This window comes from Eucyclogobius newberryi, unplaced genomic scaffold (assembly GCF_026437365.1).
Source record: "Eucyclogobius newberryi isolate DKJ021-1_F unplaced genomic scaffold, fEucNew1.0.hap1 SCAF_20, whole genome shotgun sequence".
Taxonomy (NCBI): domain Eukaryota; kingdom Metazoa; phylum Chordata; class Actinopteri; order Gobiiformes; family Gobiidae; genus Eucyclogobius; species Eucyclogobius newberryi.
Window position 1 is genome coordinate 630,001 of NW_027315835.1, and position 22,500 is coordinate 652,500.

A 22,500-nucleotide genomic window follows, 5' to 3' on the forward strand; every position below is an offset into this window, starting at 1 on the left:
CGTGTCCGGTGCAGAGGGCGTGTCCGGTGCAGAGGGCGTGTCCGGTGCAGAGGGCGTGTCCGGTGCAGAGGGCGTGTCCGGTGACTCAGACTGCCGTGTGACCGTGTTGTGGTCCTCAGATGTATCGGATCGATCCAGCACTTAAAGGGGAAGTTCGGGCGTGGCTACAGCCTGGAGGTGAAGCTCAGGGAGGACCTGACCGGGCTCCAGCAGGTGGCGCTGTTGCACAAGGAGATACTGAGGATATTCCCCCACGCGGCGCGACAGGAGAGGTACGAGGGCAGTGGCCCCGCAGCCCCAGTGGCCCCGCGGCCCCAGTGGCCCCGCGGCCCCAGTGGCCCCGCGGCCCCAGTGACGTCCTGAGTAAACCTTCTGCTCTGTCCTCAGCTTCGCGACGCTGATGATGTATAAAATCCCGATGGAGGACGTGAAGTCTCTGGCCGCGGCGTTCTCTGACCTGGAGAAGGGTGAGCACCCGGAAGGTTCTACCATGTCCCGTCCCGTCCTTTAACTCTGTCTCTGTTTTCAGCAAAGCAATCCTTTAACTTTGAGGAGTACAACTTCTCTCAGTCCACTCTGGAGCAGGTAATGACCTCCTGCCCCGCTCTGGCCCCGCTCTGGCCCCGCTCTGGCCCCGCTCTGGCCCCGCTCTGGCCCCGCTCTGGCCCCGCTCTGGCCCCGCTTTAGTCCTGCTTTAGTCCCGCTTTAGTCCCGCTTTAGTCCCGCTTTAGTCCCGCTTTAGTCCCGCTTTAGTCCCGCTTTAGTCCCGCTTTAGTCCCGCTTTAGTCCCGCTTTAGTCCCGCTTTAGACCTGCTTTAGTCCCGCTTTAGTCCTGCTTTAGTCCCGCTTTAGTCCCGCTTTAGTCCCGCTTTAGTCCCGCTTTAGACCTGCTTTAGTCCCGCTTTAGTCCTGCTTTAGTCCTGCTTTAGACCTGCTTTAGTCCCGCTTTAGTCCTGCTTTAGACCTGCTTTAGTCCTGCTTTAGTCCCGCTTTAGACCTGCTTTAGTCCCGCTTTAGTCCTGCTTTAGTCCCGCTTTAGTCCCGCTTTAGTCCCGCTTTAGTCCCGCTTTAGACCTGCTTTAGTCCCGCTTTAGTCCTGCTTTAGTCCTGCTTTAGACCTGCTTTAGTCCCGCTTTAGTCCTGCTTTAGACCTGCTTTAGTCCCGCTTTAGTCCTGCTTTAGACCTGCTTTAGTCCCGCTTTAGTCCTGCTTTAGTCCTGCTTTAGACCTGCTTTAGTCCCGCTTTAGTCCCGCTTTAGTCCCGCTTTAGTCCCGCTTTAGTCCTGCTTTAGTCCTGCTTTAGTCCTGCTTTAGTCCCGCTTTAGTCCTGCTTTAGTCCTGCTTTAGACCTGCTTTAGTCCTGCTTTAGTCCCGCTTTAGTCCCGCTTTAGTCCTGCTTTAGACCTGCTTTAGTCTTGCTTTAGACCTGCTTTAGACCTGCTTTAGTCCCGCTTTAGTCCTGCTTTAGACCTGCTTTAGTCCTGCTTTAGTCCTGCTTTAGTCCTGCTTTAGACCTGCTTTAGTCCTGCTTTAGTCCCGCTTTAGTCCTGTTTAGTCCTGCTTTAGACCTGCTTTAGTCCCGCTTTAGTCCCGCTTTAGTCCCGCTTTAGTCCCGCTTTAGTCCTGTTTAGTCCTGCTTTAGTCCTGCTTTAGTCCTGGTTTAGTCCTGGTTTAGTCCTGGTTTAGTCCTGCTTTAGACCTGCTTTAGTCCTGCTTTAGACCTGCTTTAGTCCTGCTTTAGTCCCGCTTTAGTCCTGTTTAGTCCTGGTTTAGTCCTGGTTTAGTCCTGCTTTAGACCTGCTTTAGTCCTGCTTTAGTCCCGCTTTAGTCCTGTTTAGTCCTGCTTTAGACCTGCTTTAGACCTGCTTTAGACCTGCTTTAGTCCCGCTTTAGTCCTGCTTTAGACCTGCTTTAGTCCTGCTTTAGTCCTGCTTTAGACCTGCTTTAGTCCTGCTTTAGTCCCGCTTTAGTCCTGTTTAGTCCTGCTTTAGACCTGCTTTAGACCTGCTTTAGACCTGCTTTAGTCCTGCTTTAGTCCTGCTTTAGTCCTACTTTAGTCCTGCTTTAGTCCTGCTTTAGTCCTGCTTTAGTCCCGCTTTAGTCCCGCTTTAGTCCCGCTTTAGTCCTGCTTTAGACCCGCTTTAGTCCTACTTTAGTCCTGCTTTAGTCCTGCTTTAGTCCTGCTTTAGTCCCGCTTTAGTCCCGCTTTAGTCCCGCTTTAGTCCCGCTTTAGTCCCGCTTTAGACCTGCTTTAGTCCTGCTTTAGTCCTGCTTTAGTCCTGCTTTAGTCCTGCTTTAGTCCTGCTTTAGTCCCGCTTTAGTCCCGCTTTAGTCCTGCTTTAGACCTGCTTTAGACCTGGTTTAGTCCTGCTTTAGTCCCGCTTTAGTCCTGCTTTAGACCTGCTTTAGACCTGCTTTAGACCTGCTTTAGTCCTGCTTTAGTCCTGCTTTAGTCCTACTTTAGTCCTGCTTTAGTCCTGCTTTAGTCCTGCTTTAGTCCCGCTTTAGTCCCGCTTTAGTCCCGCTTTAGTCCTGCTTTAGACCCGCTTTAGTCCTACTTTAGTCCTGCTTTAGTCCTGCTTTAGTCCTGCTTTAGTCCCGCTTTAGTCCCGCTTTAGTCCCGCTTTAGTCCCGCTTTAGTCCCGCTTTAGACCTGCTTTAGTCCTGCTTTAGTCCTGCTTTAGTCCTGCTTTAGTCCTGCTTTAGTCCTGCTTTAGTCCCGCTTTAGTCCCGCTTTAGTCCTGCTTTAGTCCTGCTTTAGACCTGCTTTAGTCCTGCTTTAGTCCTGCTTTAGACCTGCTTTAGTCCTGCTTTAGTCCCGCTTTAGTCCCGCTTTAGACCCGCTTTAGTCCTGCTTTAGTCCTGCTTTAGTCCCGCTTTAGTCCCGCTTTAGTCCCGCTTTAGTCCCGCTTTAGTCCCGCTTTAGTCCCGCTTTAGACCTGCTTTAGTCCCGCTTTAGTCCTGTTTAGTCCTGCTTTAGTCCTGCTTTAGTCCTGGTTTAGTCCTGGTTTAGTCCTGGTTTAGTCCTGCTTTAGACCTGCTTTAGTCCTGCTTTAGTCCTGCTTTAGTCCTGCTTTAGACCTGCTTTAGTCCCGCTTTAGTCCCGCTTTAGTCCCGCTTTAGTCCCGCTTTAGACCTGCTTTAGTCCCGCTTTAGTCCTGTTTAGTCCTGCTTTAGTCCTGGTTTAGTCCTGGTTTAGTCCTGGTTTAGTCCTGCTTTAGTCCTGCTTTAGTCCTGCTTTAGTCCTGCTTTAGACCTGCTTTAGTCCCGCTTTAGTCCCGCTTTAGTCCCGCTTTAGTCCCGCTTTAGTCCCGCTTTAGTCCCGCTTTAGTCCCGCTTTAGTCCTGCTTTAGTCCCGCTTTAGTCCCGCTTTAGTCCTGCTTTAGTCCTGCTTTAGTCCTGCTTTAGTCCCGCTTTAGTCCCGCTTTAGACCTGCTTTAGTCCTGCTTTAGTCCCGCTTTAGTCCCGTTTTAGTCCTGCTTTAGACCCGCTTTAGTCCCGCTTTAGACCCGCTTTAGTCCCGCTTTAGTCCCGTTTTAGTCCCGCTTTAGTCCTGCTTTAGACCTGCTTTAGTCCTGCTTTAGTCCTGCTTTAGTCCCGTTTTAGTCCCGCTTTAGTCCCGTTTTAGTCCCGCTTTAGTCCTGCTTTAGTCCTGCTTTAGTCCTGCTTTAGTCCTGCTTTAGTCCCGCTTTAGACCTGCTTTAGTCCTGCTTTAGACCTGCTTTAGACCTGCTTTAGTCCTGCTTTAGTCCCGCTCTGGCCCCGCTTTAGTCCTGCTTTAGTCCTGCTTTAGTCCTGCTTTAGTCCTGCTTTAGTCCTGCTTTAGTCCTGCTTTAGTCCCGCTTTAGTCCTGCTTTAGTCCTGCCTTAGTCCCGCTTTAGTCCCGCTTTAGACCCGCTTTAGTCCCGCTTTAGTCCCGCTCTAGTCCCGCTTTAGTCCTGCTTTAGTCCCGCTTTAGTCCCGCTTTAGTCCTGCTTTAGACCTGCTTTAGTCCCGCTTTAGTCCCGCTTTAGACCCGCTTTAGTCCCGCTTTAGTCCCGCTTTAGTCCCGCTTTAGTCCCGCTTTAGTCCTGCTTTAGACCTGCTTTAGTCCTGCTTTAGTCCTGCTTTAGTCCTGCTTTAGTCCCGCTTTAGTCCCGCTTTAGTCCCGCTTTAGACCTGCTTTAGTCCTGCTTTAGTCCTGCTTTAGTCCTGCTTTAGACCTGCTTTAGTCCTGCTTTAGTCCCGCTTTAGTCCCGCTTTAGTCCCGCTTTAGTCCCGCTTTAGTCCCGCTTTAGACCCGCTTTAGTCCCGCTTTAGTCCCGCTTTAGACCCGCTTTAGTCCTGCTTTAGTCCTGCTTTAGTCCCGCTTTAGTCCCGCTTTAGTCCTGCTTTAGTCCTGCTTTAGTCCTGCTTTAGTCCCGCTTTAGTCCCGCTTTAGTCCTGCTTTAGACCTGCTTTAGTCCTGCTTTAGTCCTGCTTTAGTCCCGTTTTAGTCACGCCTTAGTCCTGCTTTAGTCCCGCTTTAGTCCCGCTTTAGTCCCGCTTTAGACCTGCTTTAGTCCCGCTTTAGTCCCGTTTTAGTCCCGCTTTAGACCTGCTTTAGTCCCGCTTTAGTCCCGCTTTAGTCCTGCTTTAGACCTGCTTTAGTCCCGCTTTAGTCCCGCTTTAGTCCCGCTTTAGTCCCGCTTTAGTCCCGCTTTAGACCCGCTTTAGACCTGCTTTAGTCCTGCTTTAGTCCTGCTTTAGTCCCGTTTTAGTCACGCCTTAGTCCTGCTTTAGTCCCGCTTTAGTCACGCTTTAGTCCCGTTTTAGTCACGCCTTAGTCCTGCTTTAGTCCCGTTTTAGTCCCGCTTTAGACCCGCTTTAGACCTGCTTTAGTCCTGCTTTAGTCCTGCTTTAGTCCTGCTTTAGTCCTGCTTTAGTCCTACTTTAGTCCTGCTTTAGTCCTGCTTTAGTCTTGCTTTAGACCTGCTTTAGTCCTGCTTTAGAGCTGCTTTAGTCCTGCTTTAGTCCTGCTTTAGTCCTGCTTTAGTCCTGCTTTAGTCCCGCTTTAGTCCCGCTTTAGTCTTGCTTTAGACCTGCTTTAGTCCTGCTTTAGTCCTGCTTTAGACCTGCTTTAGTCCTGCTTTAGTCCTGCTTTAGTCCTGCTTTAGTCCTGCTTTAGTCCTGCTTTAGACCCGCTTTAGTCACGCTTTAGTCACGCTTTAGTCCTGCTTTAGACCCGCTTTAGTCACGCTTTAGTCACGCTTTAGTCCTGCTTTAGACCCGCTTTAGTCCCGCTTTAGTCCCGCTTTAGTCCCGCTTTAGTCCCGCTTTAGTCCTGCTTTAGACCTGCTTTAGTCCCGCTTTAGACCCGCTTTAGTCCTGCTTTAGTCCTGCTTTAGTCCTGCTTTAGTCCTGCTTTAGTCCTGCTTTAGACCCGCTTTAGTCCCGCTTTAGACCTGCTTTAGTCCCGCTTTAGTCCTGCTTTAGACCTGCTTTAGTCCTGCTTTAGTCCTGGTTTAGACCTGCTTTAGTCCTGCTTTAGTCCTGCTTTAGACCTGCTTTAGTCCTGCTTTAGTCCTGCTTTAGACCTGCTTTAGTCCTGCTTTAGTCCTGCTTTAGTCCTGCTTTAGTCCCGCTTTAGTCCCGCTTTAGTCCCGCTTTAGTCCTGCTTTAGACCCGCTTTAGTCACGCTTTAGTCACGCTTTAGTCCTGCTTTAGACCCGCTTTAGTCACGCTTTAGTCACGCTTTAGTCCTGCTTTAGACCCGCTTTAGTCCCGCTTTAGTCCCGCTTTAGTCCCGCTTTAGTCCCGCTTTAGTCCTGCTTTAGACCTGCTTTAGTCACGCTTTAGACCCGCTTTAGTCCTGCTTTAGTCCTGCTTTAGTCCTGCTTTAGTCCTGCTTTAGTCCTGCTTTAGTCCTGCTTTAGACCCGCTTTAGTCCTGCTTTAGACCTGCTTTAGTCCTGCTTTAGTCCTGGTTTAGACCTGCTTTAGTCCTGCTTTAGTCCTGCTTTAGTCCTGCTTTAGTCCTGCTTTAGTCCTGCTTTAGTCCTGCTTTAGTCCCGCTTTAGTCCCGCTTTAGTCCCGCTTTAGTCCCGCTTTAGTCCCGCTTTAGTCCCGCTTTAGTCCTGCTTTAGTCCCGCTTTAGTCCCGCTTTAGTCCCGCTTTAGTCCTGCTTTAGACCTGCTTTAGTCCTGCTTTAGTCCTGCTTTAGTCCTGCTTTAGTCCTGCTTTAGTCCCGCTTTAGTCCCGCTTTAGTCCCGCTTTAGTCCCGCTTTAGTCCCGCTTTAGTCCCGCTTTAGTCCCGCTTTAGTCCCGCTTTAGTCCCGCTTTAGTCCCGCTTTAGACCTGCTTTAGTCCTGCTTTAGTCCTGCTTTAGTCCTGCTTTAGTCCCGCTTTAGTCACGCTTTAGTCCTGCTTTAGACCTGCTTTAGTCCTGCTTTAGTCCTGCTTTAGACCTGCTTTAGTCCCGCTTTAGTCCCGCTTTAGTCCCGCTTTAGTCCCGCTTTAGTCCCGCTTTAGTCCTGCTTTAGTCCCGCTTTAGTCCCGCTTTAGACCTGCTTTAGACCTGCTTTAGTCCTGCTTTAGTCCTGCTTTAGTCCCGCTTTAGTCCCGCTTTAGTCCTGCTTTAGACCTGCTTTAGACCTGCTTTAGTCCTGCTTTAGTCCTGCTTTAGTCCCGTTTTAGTCACGCCTTAGTCCTGCTTTAGTCCCGCTTTAGTCACGCTTTAGTCCCGCTTTAGTCCCGCTTTAGTCCTGCTTTAGTCCTGCTTTAGTCCCGCTTTAGACCTGCTTTAGACCTGCTTTAGTCCTGCTTTAGTCCTGCTTTAGTCCTACTTTAGTCCTGCTTTAGTCCTGCTTTAGTCCTGCTTTAGTCCCGCTTTAGTCCCGCTTTAGTCCCGCTTTAGTCCTGCTTTAGTCCTGCTTTAGTCCCGCTTTAGTCCCGCTTTAGTCCTGTTTAGTCCTGCTTTAGACCTGCTTTAGTCCTGCTTTAGTCCTACTTTAGACCTGCTTTAGACCTGCTTTAGTCCTGCTTTAGTCCTGCTTTAGTCCTGCTTTAGTCCTGCTTTAGTCCCGCTTTAGTCCCGCTTTAGTCCTGTTTAGTCCTGCTTTAGACCTGCTTTAGTCCTGCTTTAGTCCTGCTTTAGTCCTGCTTTAGTCCCGCTTTAGTCCCGCTTTAGTCCTGTTTAGACCTGCTTTAGACCTGCTTTAGTCCTGCTTTAGTCCTGCTTTAGTCCTGCTTTAGACCCGCTTTAGTCACGCTTTAGTCCCGCTTTAGTCCCGCTTTAGTCCTGCTTTAGTCCTGCTTTAGTCCTGCTTTAGTCCTGCTTTAGACCTGCTTTAGTCCAGCTTTAGTCCTGCTTTAGACCTGCTTTAGTCCTGCTTTAGTCCTGCTTCAGTCCTGCTTTTGTCCCGCTTTAGTCCCGCTTTAGTCCCGCTTTAGTCCCGCTTTAGTCCCGCTTTAGTCCCGCTTTAGACCTGCTTTAGTCCCGCTTTAGTCCCGCTTTAGTCCCGCTTTAGTCCCGCTTTAGTCCCGCTTTAGACCCGCTTTAGTCCCGCTTTAGACCTGCTTTAGTCCTGCTTTAGTCCCGCTTTAGTCCCGCTTTAGTCCCGCTTTAGTCCCGCTTTAGTCCCGCTTTAGTCCCGCTTTAGTCCCGTTTTAGTCCTGCTTTAGTCCTGCTTTAGTCCTGCTTTAGTCCTGTTTTAGTCCTGCTTTAGTCCCGCTTTAGTCCCGCTTTAGTCCCGCTTTAGTCCCGCTTTAGTCCCGCTTTAGTCCCGCTTTAGACCCGCTTTAGTCCTGCTTTAGACCCGCTTTAGTCCTGCTTTAGTCCCGCTTTAGTCCCGCTTTAGTCCCGCTTTAGTCCTGCTTTAGACCCGCTTTAGTCCTGCTTTAGTCCCGCTTTAGTCCCGCTTTAGTCCCGCTTTAGTCCCGCTTTAGTCCCGCTTTAGTCCTGCTTTAGTCCCGCTTTAGTCCCGCTTTAGACCCGCTTTAGTCCCGCTTTAGACCTGCTTTAGTCCTGCTTTAGTCCTGCTTTAGTCCCGCTCTGGCCCCGCTTTAGTCCCGCTTTAGTCCCGCTTTAGTCCTGCTTTAGTCCTGCTTTAGTCCCGCTTTAGTCCCGCTTTAGACCCGCTTTAGTCCCGCTTTAGACCTGCTTTAGTCCTGCTTTAGTCCCGCTTTAGTCCCGCTTTAGTCCTGCTTTAGTCCCGCTTTAGTCCCGCTTTAGTCCCGCTTTAGACCTGCTTTAGTCCTGCTTTAGTCCTGCTTTAGTCACGCTTTAGTCCTGCTTTAGACCTGCTTTAGTCCTGCTTTAGTCCCGCTTTAGTCCCGCTTTAGTCCTGCTTTAGTCCTGCTTTAGACCTGCTTTAGTCCTGCTTTAGTCACGCTTTAGTCCTGCTTTAGTCCTGCTTTAGTCCCGCTTTAGACCCGTTTTAGTCCTGCTTTAGTCCTGTTTTAGTCCTGCTTTAGTCCTGCTTTAGACCCGCTTTAGTCCCGCTTTAGACCTGCTTTAGTCCTGGTTTAGTCCTGCTTTAGTCCTGTTTTAGTCCTGCTTTAGTCCTGCTTTAGTCCTGCTTTAGTCCTGCTTTAGTCCCGCTTTAGTCCCGCTTTAGTCCCGCTTTAGTCCCGCTTTAGTCCCGCTTTAGTCCCGCTTTAGTCCCGCTTTAGACCCGCTTTAGTCCCGCTTTAGTCCCGCTTTAGTCCCGCTTTAGTCCCGCTTTAGTCCCGCTTTAGTCCCGCTTTAGTCCCGCTTTAGTCCCGCTTTAGTCCCGCTTTAGACCCGCTTTAGTCCCGCTTTAGTCCCGCTTTAGTCCCGCTTTAGTCCCGCTTTAGTCCCGCTTTAGTCCCGCTTTAGACCCGCTTTAGTCCCGCTTTAGTCCCGCTTTAGTCCCGCTTTAGTCCTGCTTTAGTCCTGCTTTAGTCCTGCTTTAGTCCTGCTTTAGTCCTGCTTTAGTCCTGCTTTAGACCTGCTTTAGTCCTGCTTTAGTCCTGCTTTAGTCCTGCTTTAGACCCGCTTTAGTCCCGCTTTAGTCCCGCTTTAGTCCCGCTTTAGTCCCGCTTTAGTCCTGCTTTAGTCCTGCTTTAGTCCTGCTTTAGTCCTGCTTTAGTCCTGCTTTAGACCCGCTTTAGTCCCGCTTTAGTCCTGCTTTAGTCCTGCTTTAGTCCTGCTTTAGTCCTGGTTTAGACCTGCTTTAGTCCTGCTTTAGTCCTGCTTTAGACCTGCTTTAGTCCTGCTTTAGTCCTGCTTTAGACCTGCTTTAGTCCTGCTTTAGTCCTGCTTTAGTCCTGCTTTAGACCTGCTTTAGTCCTGCTTTAGTCCTGCTTTAGTCCTGCTTTAGTCCCGCTTTAGTCCTGCTTTAGTCCTGCTTTAGTCCCGCTTTAGTCCCGCTTTAGTCCCGCTTTAGTCCCGCTTTAGTCCCGCTTTAGTCCTGCTTTAGTCCTGCTTTAGTCCTGTTTTAGACCTGCTTTAGTCCTGCTTTAGACCTGCTTTAGTCCTGCTTTAGTCCTGCTTTAGTCCTGCTTTAGTCCTGCTTTAGTCCCGCTTTAGTCCTGCTTTAGTCCTGCTTTAGACCTGCTTTAGTCCTGCTTTAGTCCTGCTTTAGTCCCGCTTTAGTCACGCTTTAGTCCTGCTTTAGACCTGCTTTAGTCCTGCTTTAGTCCTGCTTTAGACCTGCTTTAGTCCCGCTTTAGTCCCGCTTTAGTCCCGCTTTAGTCCTGCTTTAGTCCTGCTGTAGTCCTGCTTTAGTCCTGCTTTAGTCCCGCTTTAGTCCTGCTTTAGACCTGCTTTAGACCTGCTTTAGTCCTGCTTTAGTCCTGCTTTAGTCCTGCTTTAGTCCTGCTTTAGTCCCGCTTTAGACCCGCTTTAGACCTGCTTTAGTCCTGCTTTAGTCCTGCTTTAGTCCTGCTTTAGTCCTGCTTTAGTCCCGCTTTAGTCCCGCTTTAGTCCCGCTTTAGTCCTGCTTTAGTCCCGCTTTAGTCCCGCTTTAGTCCTGTTTAGTCCTGCTTTAGACCTGCTTTAGTCCTGCTTTAGTCCTACTTTAGACCTGCTTTAGACCTGCTTTAGTCCTGCTTTAGTCCTGCTTTAGTCCTACTTTAGTCCTGCTTTAGTCCTGCTTTAGTCCTGCTTTAGTCCCGCTTTAGTCCTGCTTTAGTCACGCTTTAGTCCTGCTTTAGTCCCGCTCTGGCCCCGCTTTAGACCCGCTTTAGACCTGCTTTAGTCCTGCTTTAGTCCTGCTTTAGTCCTGCTTTAGTCCCGCTTTAGTCCCGCTTTAGTCCCGCTTTAGTCCTGCTTTAGTCCTGCTTTAGTCCTGCTTTAGACCTGCTTTAGACCTGCTTTAGTCCTGCTTTAGTCCTGCTTTAGTCCTGCTTTAGTCCAGCTTTAGTCCTGCTTTAGTCCTGCTTTAGTCCTGCTTTAGACCTGCTTTAGACCTGCTTTAGTCCTGCTTTAGTCCTGCTTTAGTCCCGCTTTAGTCCCGCTTTAGTCCCGCTTTAGTCCCGCTTTAGTCCCGCTTTAGTCCCGCTTTAGTCCTGCTTTAGACCTGCTTTAGACCTGCTTTAGTCCTGCTTTAGTCCTGCTTTAGTCCTGCTTTAGTCCCGCTTTAGTCCCGCTTTAGTCCCGCTTTAGTCCCGCTTTAGTCCCGCTTTAGACCCGCTTTAGACCCGCTTTAGTCCTGCTTTAGACCTGCTTTAGTCCTGCTTTAGACCTGCTTTAGACCTGCTTTAGTCCTGCTTTAGACCTGCTTTAGACCCGCTTTAGTCCCGCTTTAGTCCCGCTTTAGTCCCGCTTTAGTCCCGCTTTAGTCCCGCTTTAGTCCTGCTTTAGTCCTGCTTTAGTCCTGCTTTAGTCCTGCTTTAGTCCTGCTTTAGTCCTGCTTTAGACCTGCTTTAGACCTGCTTTAGTCCTGCTTTAGTCCTGCTTTAGTCCTGCTTTAGTCCTGCTTTAGTCCTGCTTTAGTCCTGCTTTAGTCCTGCTTTAGACCTGCTTTAGTCCTGCTTTAGTCCTGCTTTAGTCCCTCTGAAGCCTTTTCTTGACTTTCAGGTGTTTCTGGAGTTTGCGAAGGAGCAGGAGAGCGATGAGGACGAGGTCGGGTCCCTGAGCACTCACTTCCAATGGCAACGGCTCCGACAAGATGGAGCCAACCACACAGACAGCATCGTGCACCAGCTATGAGACAGGGGGCGGGGCCGGGGGCGGGGCCGGGGGCGGGGCCGGGGGCGGGGCCCTGTGAGCACCAGCTGCGAAACGGGAAAATCTTTGCAAAAAACTTACTAAAGCATCATTCATAAAGTCAAGAGCCAAGAGCTTTACACATGCCACTCACAGATCGTCCCAGATGTCTCATTGTCCCAGAGGAGACGTTTGCTTTTGGATTTATGTCTCCAACGGTTTTGAACTCTAATATTATCCACTTATGTATTCACTGTGTGTCGTTTCATCACCTTTCTGTGAAAAAACTACAAATCTTCGTCTGTTTCCGACAAAACCAAAGCGACTTCTCAAACCTGCATTTAAAACATGTAGCAACCAGTGCACCACCCGCAGGAGGCGCCAGGGGGCGGTGCACCACCCGCAGGAGGCACCAGGGGGCGGTGCACCACCCGCAGGAAGCGCCAGGGGGCGGTGCACCACCCGCAGGAGGCGCCAGGGGGCGGTGCACCACCCGCAGGAGGCAGACCAGTGCACCCAGACCAAGGTTAGGCTCAGGCCTGGTCTAGACCCGGTTTAGATCCGGTTTAGACCCGGTTTAGACCCGGTTTAGCCCCGGTTTAGCCCTGGTTTAGCCCTGGTTTAGACCTGGTTTAGTCCTGGTTTAGTCCCGGTTTAGCCCTGGTTTAGCCCTGGTTTAGCCCTGGTTTAGCCCTGGTTTAGACCTGGTTTAGTCCCGGTTTAGCCCTGGTTTAGCCCTGGTTTAGACCTGGTTTAGCCCTGGTTTAGCCCTGGTTTAGACCTGGTTTAGTCCTGGTTTAGACCTGGTTTAGACCTGGTTTAGCCCTGGTTTAGCCCTGGTTTAGACCTGGTTTAGCCCTGGTTTAGACCTGGTTTAGTCCTGGTTTAGACCTGGTTTAGCCCTGGTTTAGCCCTGGTTTAGACCTGGTTTAGACCTGGTTTAGACCTGGTTTAGCCCTGGTTTAGACCTGGTTTAGACCTGGTTTAGTCCTGGTTTAGACCTGGTTTAGCCCTGGTTTAGACCTGGTTTAGTCCTGGTTTAGACCTGGTTTAGTCCTGGTTTAGTCCTGGTTTAGTCCTGGTTTAGTCCTGGTTTAGACCTGGTTTAGTCCTGGTTTAGTCCTGGTTTAGACCTGGTTTAGACCTGGTTTAGTCCTGGTTTAGTCCTGGTTTAGACCTGGTTTAGTCCTGGTTTAGTCCTGGTTTAGTCCTGGTTTAGTCCTGGTTTAGACCTGGTTTAGACCTGGTTTAGACCTGGTTTAGTCCTGGTTTAGTCCTGGTTTAGACCTGGTTTAGTCCTGGTTTAGTCCTGGTTTAGTCCTGGTTTAGTCCTGGTTTAGACCTGGTTTAGTCCTGGTTTAGTCCTGGTTTAGACCTGGTTTAGACCTGGTTTAGTCCTGGTTTAGTCCTGGTTTAGTCCTGGTTTAGTCCTGGTTTAGTCCTGGTTTAGTCCTGGTTTAGACCTGGTTTAGACCTGGTTTAGACCTGGTTTAGTCCTGGTTTAGACCTGGTTTAGTCCTGGTTTAGTCCTGGTTTAGACCTGGTTTAGTCCTGGTTTAGTCCTGGTTTAGTCCTGACTTCTTGCCCTGTCGTCACTTTTTAATAGAATTTCCCGCTCATTTTGAGACTTTTCTTATGAAAATGTATTAAACACTCAATTTTTTCTGTTTTTTCTGCCGTTTTGATTTCCTGCTTCAGTATCTTTCATTTTGATGCTGGTTTTATTCATTTATCATTTTGCACTAAATATCTTGATTGTTTTATGCAAATGTGTCGGTTTCAGTGGAATTCTGTTTGTCAATGACGTTTGTTAAAAAACATCAATAAATGTGAATTTATCAAGTAAAATATTGTCGTTGTTTTTGTTTCATTTTCAAAGTATTTTTAACTTATCGTTTGTGCCACTTTTACAGAAACAGAAACTCAGTGGAAACAATTATAAAATGCTCGATATACGACATTTCTTTCTTTAGTTTTGTAAATATTTAATTAAATCGCGTCAATTACATATTTTATTTTGTGGAACTGCAAAGATACGACTCACGACTCGCCCAGTATTTCACAAAGTGATTGTACTTTAGTCAAAGTATTAAAATGCAGTACTTTCACCTGCTCCGAGTATTACACGGTTGGACCTGGTTTAGTCCTGGTTTAGTCCTGGTTTAGTCCTGGTTTAGTCCTGGTTTAGTCCTGGTTTAGTCCTGGTTTAGTCCTGGTATTATAACGTTGTCCAAACGTAACTCGGCGCTTGCCTTTTGTCCTCCCCGCTTCCCGTAGAGCTGTATAAATTGGCGCAAACCGGAAGTCCCGCCCCTCTTCGTCCCCTCCGTTTCAGCCTGAAGTGAGTGTGAAACATTAATGTCCCGTAATCTTCATCCATCCGCTTTAATCCTCGTGTTTATGGCGCATCCGCGGCGCGGATCGCGTCCCGTGTTTGTCCCGCGCGTTTGTGTCGCGACATTTGTGTAAATAAGAGGTTTATTCGCCCGTGATTGTGACTCTTGTCTCCTTTTCCCTCCACAGTCCGCGGACCCGGCAGAAACATGGTGAGCGCGGTTAAGCTTTTCGCCTCATTTTCCCTTCCGCTCCGCTCAAACGGACCCACGTGACCGATGGTCCGGTTCGGCTCGGCTCGTTTGAAGCTGCGTCAGCGCCGCTCCTGTAGTGCGGCTAGCTAGCGGCTACATGCTAATGTTGTGACTTGCTCCTGCGCATCAGGTTTAAACCGTTTAACTCAAACACGAGACATTTAAATGTGAGAATATTAACTTTATAAAAGCTGTTATTGCCCCGTGACACCAACATCCTACCTGTGTAGGACTAAAGACATGTAAATGCAAGACGTCCTACCTGTGTAGGACTAAAGACATGTAAATGCAAGACGTCCTACCTGTGTAGGACTAAAGACATGTAAATGCAAGACGTCCTACCCGTGTAGGACTAAAGACATGCAGATGCAAGACGTCCTACCTGTGTAGGACTAAAGACATGCAGATGCAAGACGTCCTACCTGTGTAGGACTAAAGACATGTAAATGCAAGACGTCCTACCTGTGTAGGACTAAAGACATGCAGATGCAAGACGTCCTACCTGTGTAGGACTAAAGACATGCAGATGCAAGACGTCCTACCTGTGTAGGACTAAAGACATGCAGATGCAAGACGTCCTACCTGTGTAGGACTAAAGACATGTCAATGCAAGACGTCCTACCCGCGCAGACCCGTGTCTGTGGGGCCTCACGCTTGCCACAGAAACAATGGACCAAGTGCTGAGTCTCGGTGCCACAGAGACTCGGTTCCACCGGTCCACTGACACCTGCTGACCGCTGACACCTGCTGACCGCTGACACCTGCTGACACCTGCTGACCGCTGACACCTGCTGACCGCTGACACCTGCTGACCGCTGACACCTGCTGACACCTGCTGACCGCTGACACCTGCTGACCGCTGACACCTGCTGACCGCTGACACCTGCTGACACCTGCTGACCGCTGATGCGTTTGTTCCTTTGGCTCTTTGTCTTGACCGTGTCTAAATCCCATGTGGTGTTTTTAAGCCTCGCAAGATCGAAGAAATCAAAGATTTCCTGCTGACGGCCCGAAGGAAGGACGCCAAGTGTGAGTGACATCTGCCCCTACACCCGGCTCCGCCCCCTACACACCCGGCTCCGCCCCCTACACACCCGGCTCCGCCCCCTACACACCCGGCTCCGCCCCCTACACACGCGGCTCCGCCCCCTACACACCCGGCTCCGCCCCCTACACACCCGGCTCCGCCCCCTACACACCCGGCTCCGCCCCCTACACACCCGGCTCCGCCCCCCTTACACCTTCTGTCTTTAGAGGTTTTGTGTCTTTATTCACTGTCAAAAAAGTGTCCCCCAGAATCTCAGTGCTTAACCTGTCACACGCTCCTGTCACACGCTCCTGTCACACGCTCCTGTCACACGCTCCTGGCACACGCTCCTGGCACACGCTCCTGGCACACGCTCCTGTCACACGCTCCTGTCACACGCTCCTGGCACACGCTCCTGGCACACGCTCCTGTCACACGCTCCTGTCACACGCTCCTGTCACACGCTCCTGTCACACGCTCCTGTCACACGCTCCTGTCACACGCTCCTGTCACACGCTCCTGTCACACGCTCCTGGCACACGCTCCTGTCACACGCTCCTGTCACACTTATTTCCGTGGTCAACCTTTAAAATGATGTATAACTTATGGTATATAAGTTATACATCATTTTAAAGCTTATTTTCTCAACAAAACAAATGTCATTGATTTATATTGAATAATTTGCCCCAAGAAGCAATTGCCAATAGTTTGTGAGAAAGTCTCAACTTTGACAAACTCGTGTCTTTGTGTTTATGACGGAGGAAACGGCTTTAATTCTGTTCATCCTTCTGCTCAGTCCATAAAGAACATGAACAATAATCACATTTCCACATATTGTCAAGTAAACAAAGTTTCCTTCTCTGATGGTCAGGATGAAGCTCGTCCAGAACAAACGACCTGTTTGACTTATAAGATGGTGTTTGTATCGATCTTTTCTTCAGACTGTGTCCTACAGAATGAGACCGTCCACTGTCCTCGGGTTTGTCCTCTACAGCCTCCAGAGGACAAAATGTGCCGCTTCAGACGCACATGGTTCCACTGTTGACATCCAGATAGCGCTGCATGTTAGCAACGTAGCAGACCCTGATTTACATAATATTCTAGCCAATAAGAATAGCTTTAGAATCCTCTGTATTCTCGTGCGTAAAGCTGTAGAGACAGATGTGACATCTGCACATCTGCAGAAACTAAAAGGCCTAAGCTTTCCCATGATGCATCACACTCACATGTGGAACGTAACATCCTCTTTTAATGAGCAATGACATGTGGGTCTGACCAGCGTGCGCGGGGGGAGAGAGGCTGATGGAAACCGGTTAAACCAGACTCTACTGAAATGAACATGTGGAAAGACGAATCCCGCGGTCATGGAGACGTCTGTGTTTGACCGTCAGGAAACGTCGGCTCCAGCTCCTCCGTGTTTTTACTTCTGCAGCCAATCATGTTCAGTGTTTATAGAAAGTGTTTGTGGATGTTTTACTTTAGATTAAATTTCGGTGCCGCTTGTGAAACGTTCCATTTCCTGTTGTGACGTTCCATTTCCTGTTGTGACGTTTCAGCCGTGAAGATCAAGAAGAACAAGGACAATGTGAAGTTCAAGGTTCGCTGCAGCAGATACTTGTACACACTGGTCATCACCGACAAGGAGAAGGCCGAGAAGCTCAAGCAGTCTCTGCCCCCAGGTAACCACGCCCACCCCACCCTGTGCCACGCCCACCCCACCCTGTGCCACGCCCACCCGACTCAGATCAAATGTCCTGTACTAAACCCTGTCCTGCGTCTCCGTCCCTGTCCTGCGTCTCCGTCCCTGTCCTGCGTCTCCGTCCCTGTCCTGCGTCTCCGTCCCTGTGCTGCGTCTCCGTCCCTGTGCTGCGTCTCCGTCCCTGTGCTGCGTCTCCGTCCCTGTCCTGCGTCTCCGTCCCTGTCCTGCGTCTCCGTCCCTGTGCTGCGTCTCCGTCCCTGTCCTGCGTCTCCGTCCCTGTGCTGCGTCTCCGTCCCTGTCCTGCGTCTCCGTCCCTGTCCTGCGTCTCCGTCCCTGTCCTGCGTCTCCGTCCCTGTCCTGCGTCTCCCTGTCCTGCGTCTCCGTCCCTGTCCTGCGTCTCCGTCCCTGTCCTGCGTCTCCCTCTCTGTCCTGCGTCTCCGTCCCTGTCCTGCGTCTCCGTCCCTGTCCTGCGTCTCCGTCCCTGTCCTGCGTCTCCCTCTCTGTCCTGCGTCTCCGTCCCTGTCCTGCGTCTCCGTCCCTGTCCTGCGTCTCCGTCCCTGTCCTGCGTCTCCCTCTGTCCTGCGTCTCCGTCCCTGTCCTGCGTCTCCGTCCCTGTCCTGCGTCTCCGTCCCTGTCCTGCGTCTCCGTCCCTGTCCTGCGTCCCCTCTGACCTCTGACCTCGTGTGTTTCAGGTCTGGCTGTGAAGGAGCTCAAGTAAATTTGCTGCAAAGAATTTAAATAAAAAAATGTAAAACCAACTCTTGAGTTTGTCTTTGATCTGATGAAGTTTAATGTGTCGTTTATTCAGAAGCTTTTCTATGACTCATTTTAAACTGTTTTTACCATTTAATGTAACGTCTTCATTTATAACATTTAAAAACTTCATTTTACAGTTTATTGTCGTTACGTGACCGAGTCCAATGTGTCAAATATAAATGTCTTAAAATAAAGTGAGTCACATGTGACTGAAGCAGACACGAGGAGAACATGCAAACTGCACATGTGCAGAGCTCTAACCGCTGCGCCACGTGACTAAAACTGTAATGACACGGTGCCTCCAGCAGATGGCGCCTTCAGTCTGTTCCACGTGGCCTCTTTGTTTACCACATGAACCACGTCCCGACACGCGCCGGCCCGTGTGACGTCACGCCGCGCGCGCGCCCGACAGTCCCGTGAGCCCGACGCGCGTGCCCGCGGAGTGACCCTCTCAGTCGGACGTTGGTGTCTCGCGCGGTCCTTTTCCCCCCGCGCGTCGGTCACAGCCGCGGTTCTTCTGCCCGAGATGAGACGCTCGTGACCGGGGGAAGTGTCCTCAGGATGTCCGGGCCCCGGGGGGACATCGCGCCCTGGTGGACTTACTGGCTCCACAATTTCCCGCACATCAACCTGAGACTGCAGCCGGCGGAGAGCGCGTTCAAGCCGCAGGACGAGGAGTACCAGCAGGTGAGGAGGACCGGGGGGAGACCCGGGGGAGACCCGGGGGAGGACCGGAGGAGGACCGGGGGGAGACCCGGGGGAGACCCGGGGGAGGACCGGGGGAACGGAGAGAGGCAGCCGGGTGCGGAGAGCCCAGAGCCGGGGGCAGCGCGGGGTCAAAACTGAACCTGCAAAACTAAAGACTGAGATGAACGAGAACATGGAAAGTGTTGGAGAAAGAAGAGCTCAAACTGAAGATTTGAGAAATAAACCAGGACTAAACCAGGTCTAAACCAGGACTAAACCAGGACTAAACCAGGACTAAACCAGATCTAAACCAGGACTAAACCAGGTCTAAACCAGGACTAAACCAGGACTAAACCAGGTCTAAACCAGGACTAAACCAGGACTAAACCAGATCTAAACCAGGACTAAACCAGGACTAAACCAGGACTAAACCAGGTCTAAACCAGGACTAAACCAGGTCTAAACCAGGATTAAACCAGGTCTAAGCCAGGACTAAACCAGGTCTAAACCAGGTCTAAACCAGGACTAAACCAGGACTAAACCAGGTCTAAACCAGGTCTAAACCAGGACTAAACCAGGACTAAACCAGGACTAAACCAGATCTAAACCAGGACTAAACCAGGACTAAACCAGGTCTAAACCAGGACTAAACCAGGACTAAACCAGGTCTAAACCAGGACTAAACCAGGACTAAACCAGGACTAAACCAGGTCTAAACCAGGATTAAACCAGGTCTAAGCCAGGACTAAACCAGGTCTAAACCAGGTCTAAACCAGGACTAAACCAGGACTAAACCAGGTCTAAACCAGGACTAAACCAGGACTAAACCAGATCTAAACCAGGACTAAACCAGGACTAAACCAGGTCTAAACCAGGTCTAAACCAGGATTAAACCAGGTCTAAGCCAGGACTAAACCAGGACTAAACCAGGTCTAAACCAGGACTAAACCAGGACTAAACCAGGTCTAAACCAGGACTAAACCAGGACTAAATCAGGTCTAAACCAGGTCTAAACCAGGACTAAACCAGGTCTAAACCAGGACTAAACCAAGTCTAAACCAGGACTAAACCAGGACTAAACCAGGTCTAAACCAGGACTAAACCAGGTCTAAACCAGGACTAAACCAGGTCTAAACCAGGTCTAAACCAGGACTAAACCAGGTCTAAACCAGGACTAAACCAGGACTAAACCAGGTCTAAACCAGGACTAAACCAGGACTAAATCAGGTCTAAACCAGGACTAAACCAGGACTAAACCAGGTCTAAACCAGGACTAAACCAGGTCTAAACCAGGACTAAACCAGGTCTAAACCAGGACTAAACCAGGACTAAACCAGGTCTAAACCAGGTCTAAACCAGGATTAAACCAGGTCTAAGCCAGGACTAAACCAGGACTAAACCAGGTCTAAACCAGGACTAAACCAGGACTAAACCAGGTCTAAACCAGGACTAAACCAGGACTAAATCAGGTCTAAACCAGGTCTAAACCAGGACTAAACCAGGTCTAAACCAGGACTAAACCAAGTCTAAACCAGGACTAAACCAGGACTAAACCAGGTCTAAACCAGGACTAAACCAGGTCTAAACCAGGACTAAACCAGGTCTAAACCAGGTCTAAACCAGGACTAAACCAGGTCTAAACCAGGACTAAACCAGGACTAAACCAGGTCTAAACCAGGACTAAACCAGGACTAAATCAGGTCTAAACCAGGACTAAACCAGGACTAAACCAGGTCTAAACCAGGACTAAACCAGGACTAAACCAGGTCTAAACCAGGACTAAACCAGGTCTAAACCAGGACTAAACCAGGACTAAACCAGGTCTAAACCAGGACTAAACCAGGACTAAACCAGGTCTAAACCAGGTCTAAACCAGGACTAAACGTGGTTCAAATCAATAAACTCAGGATAAGTTCTGCAGATCCGATTATGAAGGGGCAAATTTGGACAAAACCAGGTCTTAATTGAGAGTTTGGGAGACTAAAATGGGCTCAAAGCGAGGCCAAACCAGGACTAACTCGGGTCCGAACGCCTTTTCCAGATTTGGAAATAAATCCAAATTGAGATTTTGTAAATGTGATTTATGTTTGTGAGAATCTCGTCTGTCGAGTCTAAACCACAGGAACTGCACGATGTTTGTATAGAATGACATAAGATGATATATTTGTGACTAAAAAGACCCCGAAGGCCTGGAGAAACTGGGATTCACCTCAGAATTTCATACTTTTTTTTTTGAAAAACAGACTTTGAGCATTTCTGAAGAATCTGGAGTTTTAGTTTGGACCAAACAAACTCTGACACAAACATTCTAGTACAACTTACTTTACCTCAGAATGTGCTTTTTGTGAAGCTCAAATACATTTTTGGGGCAAAGAAATTGTACTTTTTCCATTCAAGGAAACTTCCTGACATTTCATCCCTGGAACCAACATTGTTGCTTCCTTTTTTATCAGATTTAAATCTTATGGGTTTAAGTTAATTAAAAGCCTTTTATAGTCAACTTGGTTTGGTCCTGAGCTAGTCCTGGGATGGGTCTTGGTTTGGGTCTTGGTTGGGTCTTGATTTGGGTCTTGGTTGTGTCTTGGTTGTGTCTTGGTTTGGGTCTTGGTTGGGTCTTTGTTTGGGTTTTGGTTTGGGTCTTGGTTTGGGTCTTGGTTGGGTCTTTGTTTGGGTTTTGGTTTGGGTTTTGGTTTGGGTCTTGGTTTGGGTCTTGGTTTGGGTCTTGGTTTGGGTCTTGGTTGTGTCTTGGTTTGGGTCTTGGTTTGGGTCTTGGTTTGGGTCTTGGTTTGGGTCTTGGTTGAGTCTTGGTTGAGTCTTGGTTGGATCTTGGTTAAGTCTTGGTTTGGGTCTTGGTTGAGTCTTGGTGGGGTCTTGATTGTGTCTTGGTTGGGTCTTGGTTGGGTCTTTGTTTGGGTCTTGGTTTGGGTCTTGGTTCGGTCTTGGTTGAGTCTTGGTTGGGTCTTGGTTCGGTCTTGGTTGAGTCTTGGTTGGGTCTTGGTTTGGGTCTTTGTTTGGGTCTTGGTTGGGCCTTGGTTGGGTCTTGGTTTGGGTCTTGGTTGGGTCTTGGTTTGGGTCTTGGTTTGGGTCTTGGTTGAGTCTTGGTTGAGTCTTGGTTTGGGTCTTGGTTTTGGTCTTTGTTGGGTCTTGATTGGGTCTTGGTTGAGTCTTGGTTGGGTCTTGGTTTGGGTCTTGGTTGTGTCTTGGTTTGGTCTTGGTTTGGGTCTTGGTTTGGGTCTTGGTTGGGTCTTGGTTTGGGTCTTGGTTTGGGTCTTGGTTCGGTCTTGGTTGAGTCTTGGTTGGGTCTTGGTTTGGTCTTGGTTTGGGTCTTGGTTGAGTCTTGGTTGGGTCTTGTTTTGGTGTTGGTTTGGGTCTTGATTAGGTTTTGTTTGGGTCTTTGTTTGGGTCTTGGTTTGGGTCTTGGTTGGGTCTTGTTTGGGTCTTGGTTGGGTCTCGGTTTGGGTCTTGGTTGGGATTTGGTTGGGTCTTGGTTGGGTTTTGGTTTGGGTCTTGGTTTGGGTCTTGGTTGAGTCTTGGTTGGGTCTTGGTTTGGGTCTTGGTTGGGTCTTGGTTTGGGTCTTGGTTGGGTCTTGGTTTGGGTCTTGGTTTTGGTCTTGGTTTGGGTCTTGGTTGGGCCTTGGTTTGGGTTTTGGTTGAGTCTTGGTTGGGTCTTGGTTTGGGTCTTGATTGGGTCTTGGTTGGGTCTTTGTTTGGGTATTTGTTTGGGTCTTGGTTGAGTCTTGGTTGGTTCTTGGTTTGGTCTTGGTTTGGGTTTTGGTTGGGTCTTGGTTGGGTCTTGGTTTGGGTCTTGGTTGGATCTTGGTTAAGTCTTGGTTTGGGTCTTGGTTGAGTCTTGGTGGGGTCTTGATTGTGTCTTGGTTGGGTCTTGGTTGGGTCTTTGTTTGGGTCTTGGTTTGGGTCTTGGTTCGGTCTTGGTTGAGTCTTGGTTGGGTCTTGGTTCGGTCTTGGTTCGGTCTTGGTTGAGTCTTGGTTGGGTCTTGGTTGGGTCTTGGTTTGGGTTTGGGTTTTGGTTGGGTCTTGGTTGGGTTTTGGTTTGGGTCTTGGTTTGGGTCTTGGTTTGGGTTTTGGTTGGGTCTTGGTTGGGTTTTGGTTTGGGTCTTGGTTTGGGTCTTGGTTTGGGTCTTGGTTGGGTCTTGTTTGGGTCTTGGTTTGGGTTTTGGTTGAGTCTTGGTTTGGGTCATGGTTTGTGTCTTGGTTGAGTCTTGGTTGAGTCTTGGTTTGGGTCTTGGTTACGGTCTTGGTTGGGTCTCTTTTTGGGTCTTGGTTTGGGTCTTGGTTGGGTCTTTGTTGGGTCTTGGTTTGGGTCTTGGTTGGGTCTTGGATTGGGTCTTGTTTAGGTCTTGGTTTAGGTCTTGGTTTGGGTCGGGTCTTGGTTGGGTTTTGGTTAAGTCTTGGTTGGGTCTTGGTCTGGGTCTTGGTTGGGTCTTGGTTGGGTCTTGGTTTGGGTCTTGGTTGGGTCTTGGTTTGGGTCTTTGTTGGGTCTTGATTTGGGTCTTGGTTGGGTCTTGGTTTGGGTCTTTGGTTGGGTCTTGGTTAGAGTCTTGCTTGGGTCTTTGTTTGGGTCTTGGTTTGGGTCTTGGTTGGGTCTTGGTTTG

The 22,500-nt window shown here is 49.6% G+C and overlaps 3 protein-coding genes across 4 annotated transcripts in view; all 3 read left to right on the plus strand.

Moving 5' to 3' along the window:
• abca5 (ATP-binding cassette, sub-family A (ABC1), member 5) overlaps positions 1-11,179 on the plus strand; it is a 50,130-nt gene extending 38,951 nt beyond the window's left edge. The window contains exons 35-38 of the mRNA XM_072455598.1: positions 120-272; positions 388-467; positions 530-585; positions 11,002-11,179. Coding sequence (XP_072311699.1) covers positions 120-272; positions 388-467; positions 530-585; positions 11,002-11,133 — 421 coding nt within the window. The 3' untranslated portion in view covers positions 11,134-11,179. The remainder of the gene's footprint in view (positions 1-119; positions 273-387; positions 468-529; positions 586-11,001) is intronic.
• A 2,222-nt stretch (positions 11,180-13,401) lies between these two features.
• rpl38 (ribosomal protein L38) lies at positions 13,402-17,202 on the plus strand. The gene is made up of 5 exons (XM_072456518.1): positions 13,402-13,471; positions 13,654-13,676; positions 14,687-14,747; positions 16,302-16,424; positions 17,137-17,202. Exons 2-5 carry the CDS (start codon positions 13,674-13,676, stop codon positions 17,160-17,162), a joined length of 213 nt encoding a protein of 70 aa, XP_072312619.1. The 5' UTR covers positions 13,402-13,471; positions 13,654-13,673; the 3' UTR covers positions 17,163-17,202.
• A 464-nt stretch (positions 17,203-17,666) lies between these two features.
• The window catches only part of ttyh2 (tweety family member 2), a 56,502-nt gene continuing 51,668 nt past the window's right edge, over positions 17,667-22,500 (plus strand). The window contains exon 1 of one of the 2 annotated variants that reach the window (XM_072456487.1): positions 17,667-17,887. In XM_072456487.1, coding sequence (XP_072312588.1) covers positions 17,762-17,887 — 126 coding nt within the window. In that variant the 5' untranslated portion in view covers positions 17,667-17,761. The remainder of the gene's footprint in view (positions 17,888-22,500) is intronic. The other variant, XM_072456488.1, reaches the window with a different exon arrangement.